This window comes from Nycticebus coucang, chromosome 12 (genome assembly GCF_027406575.1).
Source record: "Nycticebus coucang isolate mNycCou1 chromosome 12, mNycCou1.pri, whole genome shotgun sequence".
Lineage (NCBI taxonomy): Eukaryota > Metazoa > Chordata > Mammalia > Primates > Lorisidae > Nycticebus > Nycticebus coucang.
Genome location: NC_069791.1, coordinates 2,213,468 through 2,241,427, shown reverse-complemented (window position 1 = coordinate 2,241,427; position 27,960 = coordinate 2,213,468). Strand labels below are relative to the sequence as shown.

Here is a 27,960-nt window from a genome sequence, read left to right as displayed (position 1 = left end):
TCGGGCTGAACACCCCGCCCACAGAGATGAGCAAGGTGTTCACACAGCCTCTGCCTCCTCCCTGGAGTCTGTGCCCTTCCAGCAGGGGAGAGAGGGGAAAGACTGCAGGGGGATCTCAGCCTTGACACCACAGGATCACAACGTGCTGAGCAACTAGCAACTACCCAACACAAATGCTCATCAGGCTTCAAGTGCCCCAAATGCTCATCAGGCTTCAAGTGCCCCACTGGCCGTTTGTTCTCTCAGGCACTCACTCTGGGCTTAACCTTCTGCTAAAAACTGGGGTCTCCGAGGTGCTCCTCCAGCACAAGCACCTACCTACAAATTTCTAGACACTGAATTCTTAAAAGTAGTAGTTGAGAAACACTCCCTGGTTGGGGGTGGGGCGGTTCCCAGCACAGCAAAGACAGAAGGTTAAAAGAGGCACAAAGTCCTGGCTTTATGGAAACTGGTTTTTGTTGTATACAACTCAGTAATTTTTCTGAACCACCCTGTAGTTTGCATTTCTTGTTTTTGTTCTCTTCAGACGCCAAAAGGCAGGCACTTCATAGCTGTTAAAGATCAAGAGTTTTCTTTTCTCATCCAACTTTGGGTATATGGGGGTTGTGGGATAAGAGAACAGTTAGCAGCTCAGGGTATAGAGTCGCCTGCTGAGTAACAGACACTAGCTGGACGCTGAGGGGCAGTGACACACTGAGTCCGTTCCTCTAATAATTCCAGGGCCCCACGGAGGGGCCAAGCTAATGAGCCTAATGAACACTGCCCTGCACTGGTCTGGCTGCCCCATAAACTGCTCGCACCTGTGTTTCACCAACAAATCCTACATCTGCTGCCAGGAACTGTGTATGAGAGAGAGAGAGACAAGGGGCTGTATACACAAAGGGTGTGTGGATGTGTGTGGAGCTGTGTGTGTGTGAATATGTGTGTGGATGTGTGTGTGGGTGTGTGAATATGTGTGGAGGTGTGTGTGTGGATGTGCGTGTATGGTGGATGTGTGTGTAGATGTGTGGATGTGTGCATGTGTGCGTGGATGTGTGTGGTTGTGTGTGGATGTATGTGTGTGAATATGTGTGTGGATGTGCGTGTGTAAATGTGTGTGTGGATGTGTGTGGATGTGTGCGCGTGTGCGTGTGTGTGTATGTGCATGTGTGTGGATGTGTGGAAGTGTGCGTGTGTGTGTGTGTGTGTGTGTGTGTGGATGTGTGTGGATGTTGTGCACCCACATTTTTGCACGTCACCTCGTCCCAGCAGGTCGCTCATTCTCTCCTTGCCCAAGTGTCGTCATCTACTTTTCCTTTAAAATTTTTATTTATCAAGATTCTAAATTTTTAGAAAATGAAGTTCTATCTAAACATGATCTATTAAGGGGTATTTGCGAAACTTGGTAAATGTAGAATGTAAATGTTTTGGCACAGTAACTGAGATAACGCCAGAAAGGCTATGTTAACCACTGTGATAAAAATGTGTCAAATGGTTTATGAAGCGAGTGTATGATGCCCCATGATCATATCAATGTATACAGTTATGATTTAATAAAAAAAAAAAGAAAACAGGAATAGACAGGAACTTTGTCAGTGTGATATAGGACACCTATGAAAAATGTACAGCAAATATATTTAACAGTGAAATATGGCATGCTTTCCCATAATATCTATTCAACACTGTACTGGAGGCCCTAGCCAGTGCAATAAAGAAATAAAAGGCAGATATTAGAAGTGGGTACAGTAATGAAACTATTTTTATTGGCAGATAACATGACTATGTGTATAGAAAACCCAAAGATATCTACCAAAAGCTACTGAATAACTGAATTAGCAAGGTCACAGGATACAATACCAATATAAAAGCTAAATTTCTATGTCTTAAAAATGATGAATGGAAAAACAATTTTAATTGCAAAAAGTTACACTGGAATAAATGTAATAAAAGAAAAAAAAAGATATTCCCATATCTTATGTTCAGAATATTATGTATCAGTATCCTAAGAAGTAGAATTTCAGTAAGTGTTTTTTAATAGACACGAAAATTGAAAAAGCCCAAGAAGATTGCAGATACAGGGGAGAGATTTGTTAGGAGATACACAAGTACAGCTAGACAGGAGGACCCAATCCCAGGGCTCTACACCTTGGATGACACAGTTACCACGTTAGGCAGTTTCAGGGGCTGGACGGAGGATACGAGATGTGCCAGCACCGGGAACTGATGAACGTTTGAGATACAGGATGCTCGTCACCTGATCTGACCACTCGTATGGCGGCAGCACTGAGCACCCCATGAACATGTGTAATTATGATGTGTCAATTAACAAAACTTTAAAAAACATTTGTACCCTCACATTAATCTGAAATAAAAAGAAAACAAATTTTAAATAAAAATGTAAGATTAAATTTTTTTAAAAGAGAGGGCTAGGCTATAAACTATTTTTAAAAACTATTGTGACACTAAAACAGTAAATTCTAAACAAACCCGTGTGTAAGAATTAATTTCAAAACATAAAAATAATGGGGAAAAATGGCAAAGGAAATAATAGGTTTGATTCCACAGAATTTTAAAGCCTTTACATATTCCTTCCAAAGTAAAATATAAATGATATTTTGATAAAATATTATAAAAGGTAAAATAAATAAATCAAGGTATACCTTGGAACTTAGGCAGCACCTGTGGCTCAAAGGAGTAGGGCGCTGGCCCCATAGCTGGAGGTGGCGGGCTCAAACCCAGCTCCAGCCAAAAAATAAAAATAAAATAAAAGGTAAAATACTTTATGTATAGCCAGCTATGCAAATGAGATTTTATGATGTCAGCACAGGAATGAGCCTGACGCGTGCTGCAGCAGCACAGAAGAAGCAAGGTGCGTCCTGAAAGAGAGAGGCCCTGGGAGGCGCAGGCTGAGGAAGCAGAATGTATTTCCATTGTCACGCTGCTCTGATGTAAGAGTTGGAGGTGTTCTTGGAAGCCTGCCTGCCACCCAGTGTAACTTCAGGGCCAAGAGAGACTCGTCCTGTTTTCTTAAGGCATGTCATTTACCCAAGTGACGTAGAGAATAAAACTCTACCACTGGAGAGGTTTTTTTAAATGAACATGATACACAGACATTTTGTATTATCTAATAGATCCAGGAAAGTATGTTCTATCTCCATAAGAATAAAAGAAATCAAACTAAAAGGATACTGTGAGAAAAGCCCTTTTGCTCTTTGTGTGAGCAAAGCAGTTCACAGGGTTAACACCCAGTGCTGATGAGAGCGCAGTGGGCCAGGCCCTCTCCCACACTGGGAGCAAGGGTACACATGGTGATGACCTCCACAGAAAGTAACTTGGCATTTGTCAATTTATTTAAGAGGTTTTAAAAAGTTCACAGTCAGAATCCTTTGGCACAATAATTCCACTTCTAAGAATCTATTTTAACAAAATAATGAGATAACCACCCAGAGTCTGGTGTGTGCATTAATCCAACAAGCACTTTCCGAGTGCCTGCTCTGTGCCAGGCGTGTACTGGGAGCCACAGTGAGTAAAAAACAGGGTTCCTGCCCTCATGGGGTCACTGTGCACTAGTTTCAAAAGGATGTTTACTGTGATTTTCTATATACAAACTCTGCAAATAACGTCATTAACAAACAACAGGGAATGGATAAATAAATCAAGGTATACCCGTGAAACAGAACACAGTAAAGGCACTAAAAACAACTTTTGGAAAAAGTCTACCATGAGATGGGAAACGCTCATGTTTAAACAAGCTCAGGCGCAGTGGCTCACACCTGTAATCCTAGCACTCTGGGAGGCCGAGGCAGGAGGATCACTTGAGGTCAGGAGTTTGAGGCAACAGTGAGCTATGATGATGCCACTGCACTCCACCCAGGGCTAGAGTGAGACTCCATTAAAAAAAAAAAAGTTAAAAGCAAAAAGGTTATGACACAAAATCACACATATTATCTTGCCATAAGTGTATAAAAATGTATATTCATAGAAAAAAGACAAGAAGAAAATATATTAGCACATCAACACAGGGGCACCTGAATGTCTCTGAAAGCCAGAGACCCCAGGCTCTGCCCTCAACTCCACCCCTGACATTAATATCTGACTTTGGGCAAGTCAGTCAGATCTCAAAAGGTTTAACCCTTAACTTACAAAATGAAGCAGTAGTTACAGCTTTCACTCCCTCCCAGTATGCAAATAGGTAACTCAGGACTGAAATGCTCAAGGCAAATACCACACACTATTTTCTTAGCAAAGAAGGATGATTAGACCTAAAAGATAGGACCTTTCTCCCACTTTTCCAGTCTCTCCTCTCCTTCAAATCCCTATTTAACGCAGTGTTAACTGTGGGGGGAGTTTTCTTGAGTTACCTCACTGGCCCCCAGTCCCTCGCTTTGAATCTTACCACATTTACGTGGACTATATTAATCCACACTAACTGGCTGGATGTAGCTCATCGGATGTGTTTTATTTTCTTTTTCCTTTCTTCCTTTTTTTAAATATAAAATCATTTATGAACTTGATGTGGGCTGGAGCTATTTCGAGATTTTAGGAGAGTATAAAACCATTATTTCTTCACCTTCTTCCTAATCCTTTGCCCAAAGGATACTGAGTTGCCCTAAAATCAACAGATCTCTCTAGTAAACACTTTGTAATCCCTCTGATGGTGACATTTGGATCTTGAATATCATTCTCGTCGCCATTACATTTTAAGTGCAAACCCCTTTACAAGGCAAGACCACCCACCTGAGGGCTTATGAGGCACTGTTCCGAGCAGAGGGACGCTGACGGTTGGATCTGCCATGACACCTTTATCCAGGGAGCGCAAGGACAGGAATTCATAGAAGTACTCTGCCTGCAACAGAAGGCACTGACAGTCAGCATCATGAAACCACAGAGCGCGAGCGGGACTTTGCAACTCATCACCCATCTGATGGGAAAGAGTAATGTTCACTCCCGGAACTTGGGGGAACAGGAGCTGGGAGATTCTGTGTGGGATTAGCTCACCCTTTGCGTTCTACAGCTGTGGAATCAGACCCTCTGTTTGGAGAGAAGTGATTCCTTAAAAACACTTACCCAAAACATCCACAAAAGTTATCCTTTTAACTTAAGTGATATTATTTAGTTCCTGCTTGTGGAAGGATTTTTGAGGGAAAAAATGCTGTTAGGGAAATAACTGATGTCAAAACAATCATAGACTTGTCCTTAGAAAATAGATCTCAGTTTCTTCAGCCATTATTTAATTCTAAACTTTAAAGTGAGTCTTTTTTTTTTGAGACAGAGTCTCACTCTTGCTCTGGATAGAGTGCCAGGGCATGGCAGCTCACAGCAACCTCAAACTCCTTGGCTTGAGAGTCCTCCTGCCTCAGCCTCCCAAGTAGCTGGGACTACAGGCACCTGCCACGATGCCGGGCTAGTTTTTCTGTTTTCAGCAGTGACAGGTTCTCGAACTCCTGAGCTCAAGCCATCCATCCACCTCAGCCTCTCAAGAGTGCTGGGATTACAGCTGTGAGCCACTGCCCAACTCACAGAGAGTCTTGTGATCAGAATTTGAAGAGCTGTAATAAAGGGACAATGCAAACAGCAATCTATTGGCAGAAGAAGACATTAAAGTCCAAAATAATCTTGTTGTTAACAATGATTTTTCTTTTTAAGTCTTTTAATTTTTATTACTCAAAAAAGCTTCATTTTCTTATTTAGCTTTCTGACTCTGTGCTTGTGCCTTCAACACTTTCCCAACGATTTTCTGCTCCTCGATAAGGAAAGCACGCTTGATCCTGTCACGAACACACTCAGCACTTGTGAAACCACCCCAGGCTCTGCTGATGTTTTTTTTTTGTTTTAGGCAACCTCATAAGAACTTTAAGGCTTACAGCGCAAACCCCTCGAAGTCTGCCTGGGCACACGCCACCTGCAGACTTTGGTGCTTCCCCAACCCTCTTGGAGTAAAGGTAAACAGTTCTATTACCAGGGGTTTGGGCCAGCCTGGTTTTGTTAGAAGCTGTACTGCAGGAAAGCCTATGAGGCTACATCAAATGCTCCATCTTTCTGAATGCCTCTAGACCGCATCCCCGGAACTGATTTTTTAGTATTATTCCCTTTGAAAGGTTTATATTTAAAGTCTCAATTTAATTATGGAGAGAACAGTCTAAAATTTAAAAAAACAAAAAAACCACCAGCACAATATGACAACAAGCCACAGAGCTTTACAATGTAAACATTTCCATTTTCCCACTAAGGTCTCTAGTTGAGAAAATGATTCCTGCCACTCAGATGGCCATAAACACTGAGAGTGGCCATGTTCCATCCCACTAAGCACTTTGATGCTAACGTCAGGGCTGGAGACCTCATGTTGGAAAGCAGAATTAATTTAGGTGTAATCAAATAAGGCCGCATTCAAGAAATTTTAACTGGACACACTTAAAAATGTCCATTATTTTGTAAAAATATAACTACTGTGCACTTAATAATTTCAAAAAATAAAAACCATTTGTTAACCTTAAAGTTCACTAACCTTTTAATGACTTTGTTGTGTCTGCCTTTTGTTGGAAGGCATTTGAGTATCTGGTGGCAGCAGGGAGGTTCACAGTTTCAGCTAGAAGGGATCCTCTAGATGGGTACCAGTCATTTGTGGCCTTAAGGGCATCTTGATTTGGGTTAGGTAGGAGAATGTAGATTGGCAGCAGTAAGTGGTTGAAAACTAAGAAAGCATTTTTCAGGCATGTTGCCGAAGGTGTGGGTATTCTACTGCATTTTTCCATACTTCAATCGGATCTTTCTTAACATCAAACAATGACTTTAAGCTGTCATCTACTGAGCGCTCCATCAATTTATCTATAGTTCTTTAGGTGCCTTGGTGACATCAACCAGATGAGTGCTGGTTGAAGTGCTAATTTGAGTGTGATGTCATGATCTCAAGTCAGTGACCCATTCATTGTATTCGCCAATGATAGGTCTGTAACAGCTGTGTATTCTTCAAAAGACTTGCAAGGATCGTCCAGCTGCTCAATGACCTTTGCTAACTAGGAAAAATTTTCACCTGAAATTTTCAGGGGGAAATACTTTGAAGAAAGATAGCTTTTAAAAAAATACTTGGATTTTTGCCACATATCATACATATAGTTTTACTTTGCAAAGAAATATTCAAGTCATTTTGATTTGACATGATATCACACAGAAACACTGCATTCCTATAGAAATATTCATTCAATAATTCATATTGCTGATTCTGTTCTTCATAAAATTTAATTAACTGCTCTCACAGAGATAGAATTTGGGCTTGCACCTGTGATAGCCAACACACTAGAATAATACAGAAAATCCACACTGAATACCTCATCCTCCAACTATAGCACTTTATGAAACCGATGATTCTGTGTTGTGTTTGCACAAGTATACTTACCAATACTTATCACCCGCTGCAACGTGTCACTCAAAATAGTACCTCAAGCACAGAGATTTTTGTGATGCAAGATATGGTGAAAAGAAATGAGAGCATTTGGATTGGTTAATACCTTTTTATCTGTGTGACAAATCCTTCATGTTTTCCTGTCATGGAAGGTGCGCTGTCTGTACACACACTAACTAAATTCATCAGAGTTGGGCGGCGCCTGTGGCTCAAAGGGGAAGGGCACCGGTCCCATATTCCAGAGGTGGCGGGTTCAAACCCAGCCCCAGCCAAAAACCACACACACACAAAAATAAATAAATAAATAAAATTCATCAGAGTCAGTCCAACTTCATGACATTGATCTTGAAAGTTGTTGAAGATATCTATTCCTAGTATCCTGCTTCCAAGAGTGCCCAAAGCAAGTAACTCTTGGTGGCAAAGAAAATCTTCTATTATGATCTGAATGTAATATAACTCTTGTGCTGAGTCAGTATTATCAGTCAATTCATCCAAACCAATTGAATAATATTTCTTTTCCTTTGAAGTATTATGTGAAGTTGCTCTGTGAACTTGAAGGCTAATTCATGCTGCTGATCAGGTGTGGTTCTCCATGAAAAAGGCAGCTGTTTGTACTCCGTACGTTATTGGGGTCTAAGCATCCTAAGAATGACAATACATTCTTTCACAATTTCTTTATCTCTGAATGGCTTCCATTTTTTCCCGAGTGTATAAGGTATTTTATAAATTTCTTCAGTGGCATTATTTCTAGGTCTTATTGCTACTTGAAAAAATTTTCTTTGTTTTTGCTTTCTCTTTTAACTGTGCAATACAACCTTTCATGCCTCCCCCTCTAATCTAATTTCTTTAATGTTAACATTGCAGTATCACAAAGCAAGCAAATCACCTTATCTTTAGCAGGAACAAGATAATATTGCAGTCCTAATCCTCATTTAAAAAGTCTGTCTTTGACTCGGTACCCATAGCTCAGTGAGTAGGGCTCCAGCCACATGCACCGAGGCTGGCAGGTTCGAGCCCAGCACAGGCCAGTTAAACAACAGTGACAGCCGCAACAAAAAAATAGCTGGGCATTGTGGAGGGCGCCTGTAGTCCCAGCTAATTGGGAGGCTTAGGCAAGAGAATCACTTAAGCCCAAGAGTTTAAGGTTGCTGTGAGCTGTGATGCCATAGCGCTCTATTGAGGGTGGCAGAGTGAGACTCTGTCTCAAAAAAAAAAAAAAGGTCTGTTTTCTTCCTTCAGTGTTCTCTTTGACTTCTTTGACAACACAGGCTTTTAAGCAGACAAAATTAAAACATACCATTGGGATGCCAGGCATGGTGGCTCACACCTGTAATCCCAGCACTTAGGAGGCCAAGGTTGGTGGATTGCCTGAGCTCACAAGTTTGAGACTAACCTGAGCAAGAGTGAGACTTCGTCTCTAAAAAGCAGACAGGTGCTGTGGTGGGCACCTGTAGTCCCAGCTACCTGGGAGGCTAAGACAAGAGAATCACTTGAACCCAAAGTTTGAGGTTACTGTGAGCTAAGATGCCATGGCACTCTACCAAGGGTAACCAAGTGAGACTCTGTGTCAAAAAAAAAAAGAAAGAAAAAAAACCACCATTGAATCATGCAACTCATAAATTCCACTTCAAACAGAAACACAGTGCACCACGATGAAAAGCTGACGATAGCCTGGGGCCAGGGTCCAAACCCCTGGACTGTGGCCTGTTAGGAACTGGGCTGCAGAGCAGAAGGTGAGTGGCACGTGAGTGTGGGAAGCATCCAGTGTACTTCACAAACACTCCCCATCACTCCCATTTCCTCCTGATCTCTGCCTCCCAGGCTCTGCCTCCTGAGCTCCACCTCCCGCACAAGCTCCGCCTCCTGAGTGAGCCCCGCCTCCTGAGTGAGCTCCGCCTCCCAAGCTCCGCCTCCTGAGTGAGCTCCGCCTCCTGTAGGATCAGGGGCGGCACTAGGTTCTCCCAGGAGTTCCAACCCTCCTGTACACTGTGCGTGTGAGGGATCTAGTTTTCACACTCCTTATGACAATCTAATGAGCCCTCATCCTATGGAAAATTGTCTTCTAGGAGACTGGTCACTGGTGCCAAAAAGATTGACATACTTGAGCCCCGTAAACTCTCACCAACTAGGTTCGTGCCATAGTGGCAGAGCTCAGGCAGGGCAGTCAGGACCAAATCTTGTGTAGCAGCTGTCAAGTTAGCCCTTATGGAAGACTAATGTTCTAATTGTGCCAATCTGGGAGTATTATTTTTCTGAAAACTTATTTTATGCTTTGGTATTTTAAATATGTCCATTAAAAAAAATAAAAACATAAAAGAAACATGTATTAATAAAAATAAAAGGATTTGTTCTGTAGGAGAGTCAGTGAAAAGGTTGCACTCAAGGCCTAGAAGGTCACCTGTGGCCTGAGGCTGCAGGTCCCCCATCCCTGGCTTAAGTGCCTGTCAAATGTCAGTCAAAGTGTCCATAATGGAAACACCATGTTCTTCCTTAGGAATAAAGAACAATCAATTAATAGCACAAATGCTAAGTGAGAGTTAGGCAAGTTGAATAGCTCTGCAGTTACTTGTAGGGCTCTCCAGAATTTGGAAGGGTTAATTAAAGAAATTAATCACATAAACATAGAACAGAAGGAGGTTTCGGAAGAATAAGGCCTTTCCTGAATGCACTAGAAAAGCTCTTCCAGGGTGGAGCCTGTGGCTCAGTTGGTAAAGGCGCCAGCCCCATATACAGCAACCAAAAAAAATAGCTGGGTGTTATGGCGGGCACCTGCCTGTAGTCCCAACTACTTGGGAGGCTGAGGCAAGAGAATCGCTTAAGCCTAGGAGTTGGAGGTTGCTGCAAGCTGTGTGATGCCATGGCACTCTACCGAGGGCCAAAAAGTGAGACTCTGTCTCTACAAAAAAAAAAAGAAAGAAAAGCTCTTCCAACATGGGAGATGTAAAGAGATACGTGGTTGTTACAGGCTCTAGGAACTTCATATGGGGACGTGAATGCAAAGGGGTCATCTCAGCAGTTACAGGAACACTGTCTACTCAGCAGTGAGTCTCACTGGGCCAAAGGAAGCCCCTTCGTTGACCAGATCTCACTGCAGCCCCGCCTTTGAGTTCTGGCCACAGTCTCAAAAGACCACTGTGAACTGTTCCTTAAGTGGGTAAAGAGCTGCGTAAATTAATTTCCTGAATGCATCACTAGAGAGGCCTTGAGAATAAAGGGTCATAAGATAGGTGATCCAATCTTATGGGAAGGCAGAGGTCTCAAAGAAGTCCTACAAAAAGAATGTGGTCAGGAAAGGTAAATTCAATTTGGGATGAATTCCTTTGACCAAAAGAATGGTAGCTCTGTTCCTGCAGGAAAAAAAGCAGTGACTATTGAAAGTGGTTACTTTTCATGAATCCGCAAGTTTAAATGACTTTTCCCGGCTGAACTTCCCTCTACACTTTCCTAGATAATGTTTAGCATTCAACACTTTGTTCTAAAACATGTTTTAGCACTATGAAAGAATTCAGTGACGCATACCCCTATAATCAGTAACTGTTGGATTATTTATAGTACCATGCACAGTATTAAGAAAAAAGTAACAATAACACAACAAACATCAAACGTGATGTACACCACGTGCCAAAACTTATTTTAAACATTTTATTTAAAGTACATGCAATGATGAGAAAGAAGTGGATCAGAACACAAAAATACCATAAATTCTATGGTGTTTGAAACAAAAATTTCAAATACCAAAGAATTTATCATTTGCTACTCCATAAATCTTTCAGTTTTATTGCATTATGAATTAAATATGCCTTCCTATGTGTGATATTTTTAAAAATTACATTTGTAAAAACTACCACAATTTCAATAAGAAATCTGATATTTCAGTTTTTAAAGTATTCTTCTATTAGTAAGAAAAAGAGTGAAAGATGAGACACCAAGAGCTAAATAGTGATCGTGTAGTATTTTTTTATTTTGAGACAAGAGTCTCACTATGTGGCCCTGGGTAGAGTGCTGTGGCATCACAGCTCACAGCAACCTCAAACTCTTGGGCCTAAGTGATTCCTTTGCCTCAGCCTCCCGAGTAGCTGGGACTACAGGCACTGCCACAACACCTGGCTATTTTTTTTATTGCAGTTGTCATTGTTATTTAGCAGGCTCAGGCCAGGTTCAAACCAGCCTCGGTGTACATGGCCGGCACCGTAACCACTATGCTACAGGCGCCAAGCCAATCCTGTAGTATTGACAGCAGTTGATTTCTTTCCTTTTTCTCTATTTTTCAGATATGGTTCTATACCTTTTATACTGAAATAAATGTGTTTATTTAAAAACAAGCACTACCCACACACCCTGGTGGCTGCGGATAGTCACTGATGACTCTGTTTGTGCCACTTTCTTTCTTTTTTTTTTTTTTTTTGTAGAGACAGAGTCTCACTTTATGGCCCTCGGGTAAAGTGCCGTGGCCTCACACAGCTCACAGCAACCTCCAACTCCTGGGCTTAAGCAATTCTCTTGCCTCAGCCTCCCGAGCAGCTGGGACTACAGGCGCCCGCCACAAGGCCCGGCTATTTTTTTTGTTGCAGTTTGGCCGGGGCTGGGTTTGAACCTGCCACCCTCGGCATATGGGGCCGGCGCCCTACAGACTGAGCCACAGGCGCCGCCCTGTTTGTGCCACTTTCTGATCACGGGTGTAACATCCTTCTGGGACTTCCATCTAGTGTGTCTGTGCTCAGGTGACACTTTTCTTTAAAACGCTCGCATATGTCCTTTTGACAATCCCAAATTTCAAAGTTAAGGTAGGGTAGGCAAGCACACCAACTGATTTGCGTGGACAGGTTAAAAAGAGAGAGAGAGAGAGAGAAGGAAGGGACAAGTAGCACTCAAGTATCTTTTGAACGTCTCCTGCAAAAAGTCTTGATGATGGTGAGAGAATATGGACCCAAAAGAATTTCCCTCTGGCCCAGAAACAGAGCTTCATGGAGCCTGCGGGCCCCTGTGCAGCCGCAGAGGGTGGGCTGATAAGCCCAGGACCCGTCTCAGTCAGTCTCGGAGTCCGTAGTTGCCTTCTGAAAACTTCTAACTGGAAAATCACTTAGAAATTGACCAGCATTTGTCTCTGATCTTGACACTGACTTCTTCCAAAGTTTTACTCTGCCATTATAAATAGATCTACCAGAACCACAAATACCATATAAATATTTCTACAAACATATTATTTATCATTACCCTGACATGGAGTAAATATATCCTTCATTTAACTTAAGAGCTTAAATTAAAAAGTCATAAAAAGTGACTGATGAAATTAATGATAGATGTGTGCCATATTCTAAATTCTAGACAAAACTTCCTGTTTTGTCTAGAATACACATTCTTAGACCCAAATCTCTACATTGTAAAAACTTATTTTGGAGCAAATAAAACCTAAATTGCATGCCAAGGAGAACAGAGACCTGGCTTCATGGTTTGGGAACAAGTTTCACAAATTGCAGATTTGTTATTTAGATAAAAGGAACCCGGAGCAGGAGCCGTAACATAGAAGTCGTGCATTGGAGAGTCTGAAACCTCTATTAGGAAAAAGTACATTTTGTTTTATTAAATGACACTAGTGGAAACTCAGAGGCAAGCAGAGTTTTATTTGGGAAAAACATGAAAAGATCACTTTGTATTCAAACAAAGAATGGGTCTATTCAGGAGAATAATTCACTTCTAAATTAAGTTGCTGAAAAATTTTGCTGGCCTATTTTGCCAAGCCGTAAATTTTCTTTTCATAGAGAAGTATAAAAGACTGCCAAATATTACTGAGAGAGGAGTGCAGGAGGTCACCTAACTCGCTTCCAATCGACTTGGCTGAATACTAGGGTTGTTCCCTCCAGAACAAATGAAGACACCATTTAAACAGCAAAATGCGGCCACTCACAAGACCTTGCTCTGCCCCTATTTGAGGGGGACTCGGAGAAAGGAAGCAGAGAATCGTGCAAACCTCTGGGAGGAATGGAAAGAATTCCGTGTTTCGTTTCCAACTTTGAAGTTCTAGGTTTATGGCATCTGCTTAATCTAATCATCACCAAGTGCAGCTCGTCTGAGTTCAGACCAAAAGCTTTTCATGAATACACGCCACTCAGACCTGGTCACTCCATATCATGACGCTGGCCAGGTGCTCACGGAGAGCATTACGACAGTAACTGTATCATCTTTGTTCTCAAGAAAACTTGAGGTGTTTGTGGACTCAAAACACAGACACGTCATAAGGTTTGAATATTTGCGAATAATTTTTGTTGAGTCTTTATCATTCTCCAAGCACTGTTCATTTAATTTTCTTTTCTTTTTTTTTTTTATTGTTGGGGATTCATTGAGGGTACAGTAAGCCAGGTTACACTGATTGCAATTGTTAGGTAAAGTCCCTCTTGTAATCATGTCTTGCCTCCATAAAGTGTGACACACACCAAGGCCCCACCCCCTCCCTCCGTCCCTCTTTCTGCTTTTCCTCCCCCCCCATAACCTTAATTGTCATTAATTGTTCTCATATCAAAATTGAGTACATAGGATTCATGCTTCTCCATTCTTGTGATGCTTTACTAAGAATAATGTCTTCCACTTCCATCCAGGTTAATACAAAGGATGTAAAGTCTCCATTTTTTTAATGGCTGAATAGTATTCCATGGTATACATATACCACAGCTTGTTAATCCATTCCTGGGTTGGTGGGCATTTAGGCTGTTTCCACATTTTGGCGATTGTAAATTGAGCTGCAATAAACAGTCTAGTGCAAGTGTCCTTATGATAAAAGGATTTTTTCCCTTCTGGGTAGATGCCCAGTAATGGGATTGCAGGATCAAATAGGAGGTCTAGCTTGAGTGCTTTGAGGTTTCTCCATACTTCCTTCCAGAAAGGTTGTACTAGTTTGCAGTCCCACCAGCAGTGTAAAAGTGTTCCCTTCTCTCCACATCCACGCCAGCATCTGCAGTTTTGAGATTTTGTGATGTGGGCCATTCTCACTGGGGTTAGATGATATCTCAGGGATGTTTTGATTTGCATTTCTCTAATATATAGAGATGATGAACATTTTTTCATGTGTTTGTTAGCCATTCGTCTGTCATCTTTAGAGAAAGTTCTATTCATGTCTCTTGCCCATTGATATATGGGATTGTTGGCTTTTTTCATGTGGATTAATTTGAGTTCTCTATAGATCCTAGTTATCAAGCTTTTGTCTGATGGAAAATATGCAAATATCCTTTCCCATTGTGTAGGTTGTCTCTTTGCTTTGGTTGTTGTCTCCTTAGCTGTACAGAAGCTTTTCAGTTTAATGAAGTCCCATTTGTTGTTGTTGCAATTGCCATGGCAGTCTTCTTCATGAAGTCTTTCCCCAGGCCAATATCTTCCAGTGTTTTTCCTATGCTTTCTTGGAGGATTTTTATTGTTTCATGCCTTAAGTTTAAGTCCTTTATCCATCTTGAATCAATTTTTGTGAGTGGGGAAAGGTGTGGGTCCAGTTTCGGTCTTTTACATGTAGACATCCAGTTCTCCCAACACCATTTATTGAATAGGGAGTCTTTCCCCCAAGGTATGTTCTTGTTTGGTTTATCAAAGATTAGGTGGTTGTAAGATGTTAGTTTCATTTCTTGGTTTTCAATTCGATTCCAAGTGTCTATGTCTCTGTTTTTGTGCCAGTACCATGCTGTCTTGACCACTATGGCTTTGTAGTACAGACTAAAATCTGGTATGCTGATGCCCCCAGCTTTATTTTCATTACTAAGAACTGCCTTATCTATACGGGGGTTTTTCCGGTTCCATACAAAACTCAAAATCATTTTTTCCAAATCTTGAAAGTACGATGTTGGTATTTTGATAGGAATGGCATTGAATAGGTAGATTGCTTTGGGAAGTATAGACATTTTAACAATGTTGATTCTTCCCGTCCATGAGCATGGTATGTTCTTCCATTTGTTAATATCCTCTGCTATTTCCTTTCTGAGGATTTCATAGTTTTCTTTATAGAGGTCCTTCACCTCCCTCGTTAGGTATATTCCTAGGTATTTCATTTTCTTTGAAACTATGGTGAAGGGAGTTGTGTCCTTAATTAGCTTCTCATCTTGACTGTTATTGGTGTACACAAAGGCTACTGACTTGTGGACATTGATTTTATATCCTGAAACATTACTGTATTTTTTGATGACTTCTAGGAGTCTTGTGGTTGAGTCTTTGGGGTTCTCTAAGTATAAGATCATGTCGTCAGCAAAGAGGGAGAGTTTGACCTCCTCTGCTCCCATTCGGATTCCCTTTATTTCCTTGTCTTGCCTAATTGTATTGGCTAGAACTTCTAGCACTATGTTGAATAGTAAAGGTGACAGAGAACAACCTTGTCTGGTTCCAGTTCTAAGAGGAAAAGCTTTCAGTTTTACTCCATTCAGTAAAATATTGGCTGTGGGTTTGTCATAGATAGCTTCAATCAGTTTTAGAAATGTGCCACCTATGCCTATACTCTTCAGTGTTCTAATTAGAAAAGGATGCTGGATTTTATCAAATGCTTTTTCTGCATCTATTGAGAGGATCATGTGATCTTTATTTTTGCCTCTGTTAATATGGTGGATAACGTTTATGGACTTGCATATGTAAAACCAGCCTTGCATCCCTGGGATGAAGCCTACTTGATCATGATGAATGACTTTTTTGATGATAAGCTGTAATCTATTGGCTAGGATTTTGTTGAGAATTTTTCCATCTATATTCATGAGTGAGATTGGTCTGAAATTCTCCTTTTTGTTTGGGTCTTTTCCTGGTTTTGGTATCAGGGTGATGTTTGCTTCATAGAATGTGTTGGGGAGGATTCCTTCTTCCTCAATTTTTTGGAATAATTTCTGCAGTACAGGAATAAGCTCTTCCTTGAAGGTTTGATGGAATTCTGGTGTGAAGCCATCTGGACCAGGGCATTTTTTGGTTGGAAGATTTTTTATTGTTTCTTTGATCTCAGTGCTTGAAATTGGTCTGTTCAGGAGCTCTATTTCTTCCTGGCTGAGTCTAGGGAGAGGGTGTGATTCCAAATATTAATCCATTTCCTTCACATTGTCAAATTTCTGGGCATAGAGTTTCTGTAGTATTCAGAGATGATCTCTTGTATCTCTGTGGGATCAGTTGTTATTTCCCCTTTATCATTTCTGATTGAGGTTACTAGAGATTTTACTTTTCTATTCCTCATTTGTCTGGCCAATGGTTTATCTATTTTATTTATTTTTTCAAAAAACCAACTCCTTGTTTCATTAATTTTCTGAATGATTCTTTTGTTTTCAATTTCATTGATCTCTGATTTGATTTTGGATATTTCTTTTCTTCTACTGAGTTTAGGCTTAGATTGTTCTTCTTTTTCCAATTCCATAAGATCTCTTGTGAGATTGTTGATGTGCTCTCTTTCTGTTTTTCCAATGTAGGCATCTAAAGCGATGAATTTTCCTCTCAAAACTGCTTTTGCAAAACTGCTTTTGCAGTATCCCACGTTTTAGTAGCTTGTGTCTTCATTGTTGTTATGCTCAAGGAAGTTAATGATTTCCTGTTTTATTTCTTCCTGCACCCATCTGTTATTCAACAGAAGATTGTTTAATTTCCATGCCTTTGGGTGGGGTCGAACATTTTTGTTAGAGTTGAGTTCCACCTTTAGTGCCTTATGGTCTAAGAAGATACAAGGTAAATTTCAATTCTTTTGATTCTGTTGATATTTGTTTTGTGTCCCAGGATATGATCAATTTTGGAGAATGTTCCATGGGGTGATGAGAAGAATGTATATTCTTTATCTTTGGGGTGGAGTGTTCTATATGCGTCTATGAAGCACAGTTGTTCTAGGGTCTCATTTATATCTCTTATATCTTTGTTTAATTTCTGTTTAGAGGATCTGTCCAGCTCTGCAAGAGGAGTGTTAAAGTCCCCTGTTATTATGGTATTATCGGCTATCATATTGCTCAGACTGAGTAAGGTCAGTTTCAAGAATCTGGGAGCATTTAAATTGGGTGCATACATATTTAGAATTGAAATGTCTTCTTGTTGCATTTTTCCCTTGACCAATATAAAGTGACCATCTTTGTCGTTTTTGACTTTAGTTGCTTTAAATCCACATGTATCTGAAAATAAGATTGCAACTCCTCTTTTCTTCTGAATTCCATTTGCCTGAAAAATTGTCTTCCAACCCTTGACTCGGAGCTTTAATTTGTCTTTTGAAGCCAGGTGTGTTTCTCGCAGACAGCAAATGGATGGCTTGTGTTTTTTAATCCAGTCAGCCAATCTATGTCTCTTCAGTGGGGAATTCAAGCCATTAACATTTATTGAGATAATTGATCAGTGTGGTAGTATTCTATTCGTCTTATTTGGTGAGAGTCCATTGCTTAGTTTTATCTTTTGCATCAGTGTGGAGGTTAGGTTCTGTCCTTTAATTTCTGAGTTCTTACTTTGCTGCTGATCCATTGTCGTGGTCAGTGTGCAGAACACGTTGAAGTATTTCCTATAGAGCTGGTCTTGTTGTGGCGAATTTCCTCAATGTTTGTATATCCGTAAATGATTTGATTTCTCCGTCCATTTTGAAGCTTAGCTTAGCAGGGTACAGAATTCTGGGCTGGAAATTGTTCTGTTTAAGTAGATTAAAGGTAGATGAGCATTGTCTTCTTGCTTGGAAAGTTTTATTAGAGAAGTCTGCGGTCACTCTGATGGATTTGCCCCTGTAGGTCAACTGGCGCTTACTCCTGGCAGCTTGCAGAATCTTTTCTTTTGTCTTGACTTTGGACAGGTTCATCACAATGTGTCTTGGAGAAGCTCGGTTAGAGTTGAGGCGACCTGGGGTCCGATATACCTCTGAAAGCAGTGTGTCAGAATCTTTGGTGATATTTGGGAAATTTTCTTTTATAATATTCTCTATATGGCTTCCATTCCTCTGGGGCATTCTTCTTCCCCTTCTGGAATTCCTATAACTTATATGTTGGAACGCTTCATAAAGTCCCATAATTCTGACAGTAAATGTTCTGCTTTCTCTCTCTTCTTTTCTGCCTCTTATACTATCTGAGTTATCTCAAGAACTTTGTCTTCTACCTCTGAAATTCTTTCTTCTGCATGGTCTAACCTGTTGCTGATACTTTCCATTGCATCTTTAAGTTCCCTAATTGACTGTTTCAGTTCCTTCAGCTCTGCTATATCCTTTTTATATTCTTCATGTCGTTCATCTCTTATTTGATTCTGTTTTTGTATTTCCTTTTGGTTATTTTCCACTTTATTAGCAGTTTCCTTCATTGTTTCCATCATTTCTTTTATTGTTTTCATCATGTGTATTCTAAATTCCCTTTCTGTCATTCCTGACATTTCTTTATAGGTGGAATCATCTGCAGTAACTGCCTCATAGTCCCTTGGCGGGGTTGTTCTGGACTGGTTCTTCATGTTGCCTGGAGTTTTCTGCTGATTCTTCCTCATGAGTGATTTCTTTTATCTGTTTCCTTGCCCTAATTTTCCTTTCACTTCCTCTTGCTCTTTAAGTTCTCATGCCTGTGGACTAAGGGTTACAGGACCAGAAGGGTGAGAAGGTTGAAGAGCAAAAAATGGATGAAAGAAGGGAGGACCGAGTGATAAGAAAAAAAAAGAAGAATAGAGAAAGGAGAGGGGGTGGGTAAAAGGAATATTGACAAAAAGAAGAGAGGCACAGAAAGAGGGAGACAGAGCAATATAGGTGTACAGTAGGGTACTTTGACACAACCTTAAAAAAACCCCACCTTCTGGGGGTGCCCAGAAGGGTGGTTCCCTTGAGGTCAGCAGGTCTTTGCTAACCTGATCAGACACAGTACCCCACCTCCACCAAGTAGAGAGGAAAGACAAAAATGCTATAAATCAAACCAAAACAAGCAAACAGAAAACTTTACAGGATAATATTGGGTGAAACAACAAATAATAGCAGTAGAAACACTAGGAAAAATGAAGTTCTAGTTATTAAAATGGGAAATGGGAATGGGCAATGGGAAATTATAATTAAACTAGAAAAACTGAGAAAGAAAAAGGATCTGTATGGAAAAGGTTGAAATTAAAAAACAAAACAACATCAACAACATCAAAATAAACAAAAAAAATAACCAAACCAAAAAAAAAAAAACAAAAAACAAACCAGAACCAAAAACAAAACAATATGTATATGTTATTGAATATTGTCTGGGCAACACGTGGTCTTCTGGGGTATGAGATGTTAATCACAGTTCTGATACGACTGGAGGCTGCTGATTTCTCAAACCCCAGCAGGTAGACACCCTAAATTTCTCTTCAGCCCACTTAAAAGGCACTTTGAACTTGTAAACTTGCTGAGCAAAAGCTTTCCCAGGAAAGTGCTTGTCACTGGAATCACTGCTGAAGTGGCTATCCACTTACCCAGTGTGCCAAAACTGGTCTCACTCTGCCCCTGAGGGTTAGGGCTGCAAGGCGGCTCAGACCCCACCCTTATGCTACTTGGTCACTGGGTTACCAGCTCCCACCGGATTCTAGCTCTGCGACCCTGAGGGCAGAGCTTGCCGGGGCAGATCGCTCTCCACACTCCCGCTCAGGCTCTCCCCAAGGCAGTTCAACTGAGTGCCAAGTCCAAAGACACCAAAACAGTTCACAGGTAAGGCCTTTCTGGTTTGCAGTCTCGCTGCTACTGTACTTACAGTTGCAGGTGGGTTAAGACCGAATGAACACATGCGACCACTTGCCATTTTTCCACTGTTTTAGTCCTCCTCTTGGGGTCCAGAAGTCTCTCGCTGACTCCCTATATCCTCACAGGGGTGATGATGGGCAGATCCCACCAGCCAGAGATGCCTGGAGTCCTATCTCCCCAGACTCACGGTGCCCAGATGCAAGGAAGCTGTTACTTGGCTGCCATCTTGCTCCGCCTCCCTGTTCATTTAATTTTCACAGCTCACTATTGTGGCAGCATCCAGGTGAATCCAGATTAGCAGAGTATGGAGTGGGGGAAGAGCTAACGGGACAAGAAACTCGTCTTGTGAAGGGTGAGATAAGACCAACTACAACAACCAGGAAAGGCAAACAGTTCAACGTTAAAGACCCAAACAAAATGAGAATGTGCACCCAATGCTGAAACTGGTGTGATGCCTGAAGGCTTCGGCCCAAACTGCCAGGCCGCAGCCCTTCCTCCGTGTGCTTCTTGTTTCCTCTCTGCGAAATTCCATCCTTCAAACTTGAAACTTCTTTTCCTCAGATTCTGTGACTCTGTTGATTCTCACCCCACTTCTTGATTTTCCCCCATTTCCCAGTCATTCTCCCCCTCTCTGCTCATTATCATTGGAGACCACTCAAGACTCAGCTCTCCATCCTTCTCCTCGGTGCCCTCCCAGGGTGAACTGTTTCCTCTTGGGCAGCAATGCTCCACAGAACCACGTGCACTCTCCTTCCAAAGTGCAGGCCCCGGCGCCACGTGCCTCCTGCATGCTCAGTGCACGGGAGAAAGTTCATTATCTTCCAAAAGCACTTCCCACTCGACTCCTCCACCGTGTTAGCAGCGTGACAACTCCGACCTTGCCCCTCCATCTGTCTCATCTCTCCACCAGACACCAAAACCTTACTCTTTTCCCTTTATAATACCTTTGGATTCTGTCCCTTTCTTTCTTTCAAGCCCCCCCCACTTCTACCCTAACCCAGCCTTTGTCTCCTCATACTGGCATTTTTATATCATTCTTTGAAATATCCTTCTTGCCTTTCTCTTTAGAAATCTGCCAGATGGAAACCAATCTAATTAAAACATCACTTTTGCCATGTCACAATCCTTCCCTGTCCTCCCTCATCTCTGCAGTAAGGTGTCTCCATGGCCTGGATCTGAATTCCCTTCCTCTCTTCCTACTCCCCAACAGGAATGATCATCTTCTGGAGCTCAGCTGTCCTGCTGTGCTACCGTGGCCATGTAAATTCCAGTGATTTCCCCTCCCCCAACCTTCACTGGCCCTTAAAACAGCTTGGCCCTTAAACTCACCCCACCTTGTATTGTTATTAAGCTTTCATACGTGCACACCAGGTATGCTTATCTAATTCTGGATTCCTTCTGGGTAAGAATGGGATTTTATTTTTTCCCAGCACTCCACAGGAAACTCCATCTGCATTACACACAACAAGGTATTTGGAAAGTATTTGCTACATGAGTGGAGGATCCAGTGAGAAGCGTCCAGCAGGGTGAGCCCAGTGTGCTCAGGACTAATTCTGTGCTGAAATGCCATTAGCCTCTGCATCTACCCACAGGCAGCAGCATTTCTGTTTTACCAATCACTCAACTATTTTTATGGGTCAAACATTTCTCTCTTACTTTGCTGTGTGGCCAGTCAACACAGCTCACATGGAGAATACAGAACACTCTCGGAAAAAGGAACAATCAAAGAACATTGACATTTGATAGCCAGCCAATTTGTGTGTAGTTTGTAACTGTTTTATGCTGCTCTGGGGCTAAACTTGGCAACAGAGGCTCCAGAAGGAATGTATGCAGATAATGTAAATGAGGCCCAGCTCTGAAACACAGGAGGTAAAATGCAATTGTAGTCTCTGGTGAAATACAGACTGAATCTTCCTTACCCCAAATGCTTGGGACCAGAAGTGTTTTGGCTTTAGGATTTTTTCACATTTTAGAAAATGAGCATATACATAATGAGATATCCTGGGGGTGGGACCCAGGTCTGAACACGAAATTCCTGTATGTTTCACGAAGGTAATTGCATACAATATTTTTAAAAATTTTGCCACCTGTCTCATGAGGTCAGGTGTGGAATTATTGCAGCAATACACTTGTGGCATCATGTCAGCCTGTAAAAAGTTTTGAATTTTGAAGTATTTAAATTGTGGATTAAGAATGCTCAACCTGGGTGGTGCCTGTGGCCCTGTGGGTAGGGTGCCAGCTCCATATACCGAAGGTGGCAGGTTCAAACCCGGACCCAGCCAAACTGCAACAAAAACAAAAAAAAAGCTGGGCGTTGTGGTGGGTGCCTATAGTTCCAGCTACTCAGGAGGCTGAGGTGAGAATCACCTAAGCCCAAGAGTTCGAGGTTGCTGTGAGCTGTGATGCCACAGCACTCTACTGAGGGTGACAAAGTGAGACTCTGTCTCTACAAAAAAATAAATAAATAAATAAATAAATAAAGTGAGACTCTGTCTCATAAAAAAAAATAAAAAATTCTAAACCTGGGTGGCGCCTGTAGCTCAAGCAGTTAAGGCCACGTACACCAGAGCTTGACGGGGTTCGAATCCAGCCTGGGCCTGCCAAACAATGACAATTACGACCGAAAAATAGCCGGGCGTTGTGGTGGGTGCCTGTAGTCCCAGCTACTCAGGAGGTTGAGGCAAGAGAATCACTTAAGCCCAGGAGTTGGAGGTTGCTGTGAGCTGTGATGCCAGAGCACTCTACCGAGGGCAATAGCTTGAGGCTCTGATGCTCAACCCGTATCAACAATGGCTTTCTTCCCCTGCCTTCTTTTAAAACTGGTTCTGAGCAGAACTTGTTTCAAAAACAAAAGGAAAATCACGTTGGTATTATGCAGAATAGTTATTAATTATCTCACTGGTCTTGCCTTATATTGGCATTGAAAGGAAGCCTACTTAAAGAGAAAATTTCAATCAGCCACGTTCTTCTAGTAATTGTTTTTATACCCATGAGACTAGGCTGCAGCCGGTGGGCTGAACTGAGGGAGTGAAGTTATTGGAATATAATGGTGATATTAAAACTTGAAGTTCAAGTAAACACATCTGGGACCATGAGAATTTTGTAAACTACAACTGGCAGGAGATCACAGAGTTTGGCTTCACATGAATCTGAAATTTCTAAGACATTTTCCATTTTTTCCTCCTAGGGTTTGAAATCACCACTGCTCATGCAAACCAGAAACAGACCTGGCCATGTGACAATCGCCGGTTAGTCACTCTCTTTCAAGATTCCCAAAGAAAGGGGGGCAGGGGAGAGCTACACTGCCATTTTGTATTAAATACAAGCGAAAGTTAAGGATTTTTATTTTTATTTTTGAGTAACAAGTAAGTAGAAAAGCAAAGTATTGAGAGGTAGAAAAGATTTTTTTCAGTTCATCCAAAGATTGGGGGAAAAAAACCATATTGTTATAAATGTCAAGTAATGTTCTCCACACTGGTCTCCTGGAATCCCAGAATTTCCCAGGCAAAGGGCGACGTGGGCCACAGTGGGTCTCTAAAAGCTCATGCTCCCTTATACTCTTGGAGCTTCTGACAAGCGACCTCTCTGCAGGCAGTCTGCTCCAGCTCACAGCTGCAGACCCCTGGTCCATGGAGGAAGGGACACCCTGGGCAGTGTGGTGAGACAAGGGACAGAGCAAAGAAAATGCCATTACAGGTGGTGGAGCAGGCACCGGGGAGACCAGAGGCAAGAGGAGGTGTGGGAAAGAAACGGTGAGGAGAGGCTGGGGGTGGGGGGCAGAGAGCACAGGAGGGGAGTGTCCTGGCCCCGTACAGGGAGGAGGAGACTCGCCATTCCTTAAAAAGGATGTATAAATGGACACATAATGTGTTAGGTAACGATAAGTGCTATGTGGGGAAATAAAGGCGAGGAAGGTGACAGAGCAGATGAATGCATGTGGGGCGGCGTCTCCTTGGAGCAGGAGAGGGGGCGAGCTGTGTGGGTACGGGCAGAGCCCCTGCAGAGGGGTCCAGTGCCTCGTCCCCCAGGTGGAACCACAGCTGGCGAGGTCAGGAAGCAGCTCGGGCCGGTGTGCGGGAGGGACTCGCACTTACGGGCTGGGGAGAGACTGCCTCACCACAGGCCAAGCAGGCGGGTGACCCCAGAGTGGGCACCTGGTAAAGTGCCCACTACAAGTTCCGTTCTAAACATCCTCTGGGGGCAGAGGAATCCCTGCAGGTCTGCAGTCCTGGGTCCTAGGCTGTGGTCTGTTAGGACCAGGCCACACAGTAGGAGGCGAGCAGGGGAAGTCAGCAAAGCTCCCTCCGTGTCCACAGCTGCTCCCATCACTGCATCACCACCCAGGCTCCACCACCTGTCACACAGCAGAGGAATCCCTGCAGGTCTGCAGTCCTGGGTCCTGGGCTGTGGTCTGTTAGGACCAGGCCGCACAGCAGGAGGCGAGCAGGGGAAGTCAGCAAAGCTCCCTCTGTGTGCACAGCTGCTCCCATCACCACATCTCCACCTGAGCTCCACCACCTGTTGCTCAGCAGTGGCATCAGGTTCTCCCCGGATCGAGAACCCACCAAACACTGCACACAGGGGATCCAGGCTTCAGCTCCACATGAGAGTCTGAGGTACCCCCGACCTGGTCCATGGAAAAATTGTCTTCCATAAAACCATTCCCTGTGCCAAAAAGGTTGGGGACCTCTACAGCAGGTGCCATCAGCTCTTGTCTGCCCCTTACTTCTGTCTCGCTCTTCCATGCCCCATACCTTGCAGGATCAGACCCAGCCTTGCAGCCACAACTAAGGGCAGGGAGAACCTCAACCTTAAATGAAGGCCAGAATTTTAACTACTACACGGAAGTGGACCCTTAAATTACTGAAATGAGAAGAATCCTAGCACTAACGTAACCAGAGGACATTTTATTACTATGGCTGATTACAGAAATTCCAGGTCCGGCCTGCACACTTACCCAAGCCCAGATCCTAGGCAATAGCATTTTTGCATATTTGGTGTAATAGTTTTTTATGTCCTTAGATCCTTATATGAGGATTTTACAAGCTAAGAGGGGCAACAGATTTGGCATTTGTGGAGTTAGTCAAAGTGCTTTCTTTTCTGCCCATTTAAAACACACTAGAATGTTAGGACAGACCAGACCCTCCTTCACTGTGACTCACTTATTGTGCTAAGGCACACACCAGCTTCCTCATTTCTAAGAACTGTTTTCTGCAGAGTCTTCTGTCTCTGGACGTGCACCTGTCCAGTGGTGGTCACCTGCCTCTTACAGTTGGGTGAGTGATGGCACTTCAGTCAAAATGCAGGGTCATCAGGCCAATGGGAGCAGACACTGCAGTTAGCCAAGCTGACTCACTCATAAAAAAAGGCACATTAAAGTTGAATTAGCTGTCATCTCTAGTGACGACTGTTGATCTGATGTGATGAGAGAGTCCCCGCACGGGGACAGGTTGGTTCAGCTCCCCAAGCGTCACTAACTCATGCACACTGATTCTGGCCCCAGTTCAGACTTCCAAGTCTTTGTTCCGGGGGCTCAGAGGACAGCTTTGAAGTTCAGGATAAAGCTCTCCTAACACACCATTACCAAAGAATAACCTTTTGATTATGACCTCATGAAAGTATAATCAATAACTTACGTAAGTTAAAACCATGGCAAACAGTGACGGTCCTGTAATTGGACCTTTATGAATTCCGTCTGTTCTGATCTCTGCAGCAGCCCTGCATAACACATACCGCTTGTCCCCAAATACAGCCGCTGAACTTTCTTAAAAGGCTATAGAACTTTTCACAGTTACCGTCAGCCTTGAACTTCTCAGACCCCTAACTTGGGCGTGGGCACCCCAAGGACAGGATTTTTGGAAAGCTTAAAAGGAAAAATGCATCCCCCAAATCCAACAGACACTCCTTTGTGTAAAGCAGTCTAATTAAAGCCAGCGACTTTACTTAATTGGGCTTTAGAAAATATCAGGAGGTGGGGAGATGTCCAACAAATCACCATGAAAACATAGTCATTAGCAAAGATGTGCTCTCCAGGAAGGTTCCCCAGTCATTGGCAAAGACGTGCTCTCTGGGGAGGTTCTCCAGCAACTGGGCCTGCTGGGGCACCCTTGTGTCATTATCCACTTATCTAAGATTTACATTCACTCTCTCTATCTCGTTAAACTAAACTATATTATTAGTAAATTATATATGTGAGGTTTTTGCATAGCTTAATTGCCTTCACTTTGGGAAGAAGGGTCATAAGGATGAAAGAAAAGATTTGGGGAGAGAAATCCCTAACCCAGGGCCACAGCAGAAAAAAACAAAATCGAAAGAGTTTTGTGATGTAAAGGGACAAAAAAGTTTAAAGTGAAGTCTTAATGACAGAATAAAAGATATCCAAGGAATAGATCACAACTATAGCCCAGGATTAAGGAGAGAAATGGAGTGGGAAGGGAGGGGAGGGGGGAGGTTTGACAGAGGGAGGGTAAAAGGCGGGACCACACCTATGGAGAATATGGCAAGGTACAAGTCAAATCTGTCTGGTGTAGAACATAGATGTCTTAGCACAATAATCAAGTAAATGAGGCAAAAGCTATGTTGATTGGTTTGATGTAAGCACATCAGATTGTATAAAAAAGATCAACACATTAAAAAAAAAGATATCCAAGGAAAGATCAGTCCCATCTTTTTGAGAGATGAAATGAATAGACAGAGCCAGAAGCAGCAGGTAAAGCGGGAGGTCAAAGCGCCAGGCTCGCAGCCGGGCGCCTTCCTATAAGCACTATCCCTACTCCCCTACCCCCCAGGTATCCACCTTAGTCACTGTGGATACCTGTCATTATGGATTTTTCTTTCTTTTGGAGCTATTTGAAAACTGCCAAAGTGAATTTCCAGCAAATGTATTCTATGTCCATTTATAGGTCCCTTAGTTCAAAAGAGCACTGCCAGACTCACCCAGAGCCACTGCACAGAACTTCTCCACTTGTAAACGCATAAAATAAATGCTTTTATTTTATTTATGTATTTATTTATTTAGAGACAGAGTCTTACTTCGTCACTGTGGGTAGAGTGCTGTGATCTTAAGAGTTTAAGCAACCTTAAACTCTTGGGCTCAAATGATCTTCTTGCCTCAGCCTCCCAAGTAGCTGGGTCTACCAGCACCTGCTGCAATCCATCCGCCTCAGTCTTCCAAAGTGCTGGGATTACAGGCGTGACCCACCGCGCCTGGCCGCATCAGTAGCTTTTAAATTAGAATTAGAATTACTGACTAGGATGCACTCATCGTCCTCATCTGCATCAAAAATCTCATACTTGGCCTCATATCGCCTTTATTTGATTAGAATTCCTAAAGGCAAAGACCATAACTACTTATCAGTCTATTTCCAATGGCCCAGTTTGTTTTATAAAAGTAATTTCCAATGTCTTTCACATACACACACACATGAAAAAAGATAATCAGAGAAGACTAGTAACCTCCAAAGGGGTGAAGGATTTGGCTTCTGAATATTAAAGAGAATGTTAGTTTCTAAAGAAGACATCAGTTAGCTCTCAGGGTCCCCGGTTGTAACACAGAACAACAGGCCACATGAAGGAAAGATCAACAGAAAAACTGATGCACTCCGATACCATCCGATTCGTGATTTCTATGAATGTATGGAAATTAAAACCTCTGAAAACAGGCCAGGCATGGTGGCTCATGCCTGTAACCCCAGCACTCTGGGAGGCTGAGGCAGATGGATGGCCTGAGCTCACAGGTTGGAGGCCAGCCTGAGCCAGAGTGAGACCCTGTCTCTAAAAATAGTCAGGCATTGTGGTGGGCGACTGTAGTCCCAGGTACTGGGGAGGCTGAGGCAAGATAATCATTAGAGCCCAAGAATTTGAGGTTGCTGTGAGCTGTGATGCCAGGGCACTCTACCAAGAATGACAAAGTGAGACTCTGTCTCAAAAAAGAAAAAAAAACAACCTCTGA

The 27,960-nt window shown here is 42.5% G+C and overlaps 1 protein-coding gene across 2 annotated transcripts in view; it reads right to left on the bottom strand.

Annotated features, from left to right (window-relative positions):
- WIF1 (WNT inhibitory factor 1) overlaps positions 1-27,960 on the bottom strand; it is an 81,083-nt gene that overhangs the window by 27,491 nt on the left and 25,632 nt on the right. For both annotated transcript variants that reach the window (XM_053557562.1, XM_053557563.1), the window contains exon 3: positions 4,717-4,825. In XM_053557562.1, the coding sequence (XP_053413537.1) occupies positions 4,717-4,825 (109 nt within the window). The remainder of the gene's footprint in view (positions 1-4,716; positions 4,826-27,960) is intronic.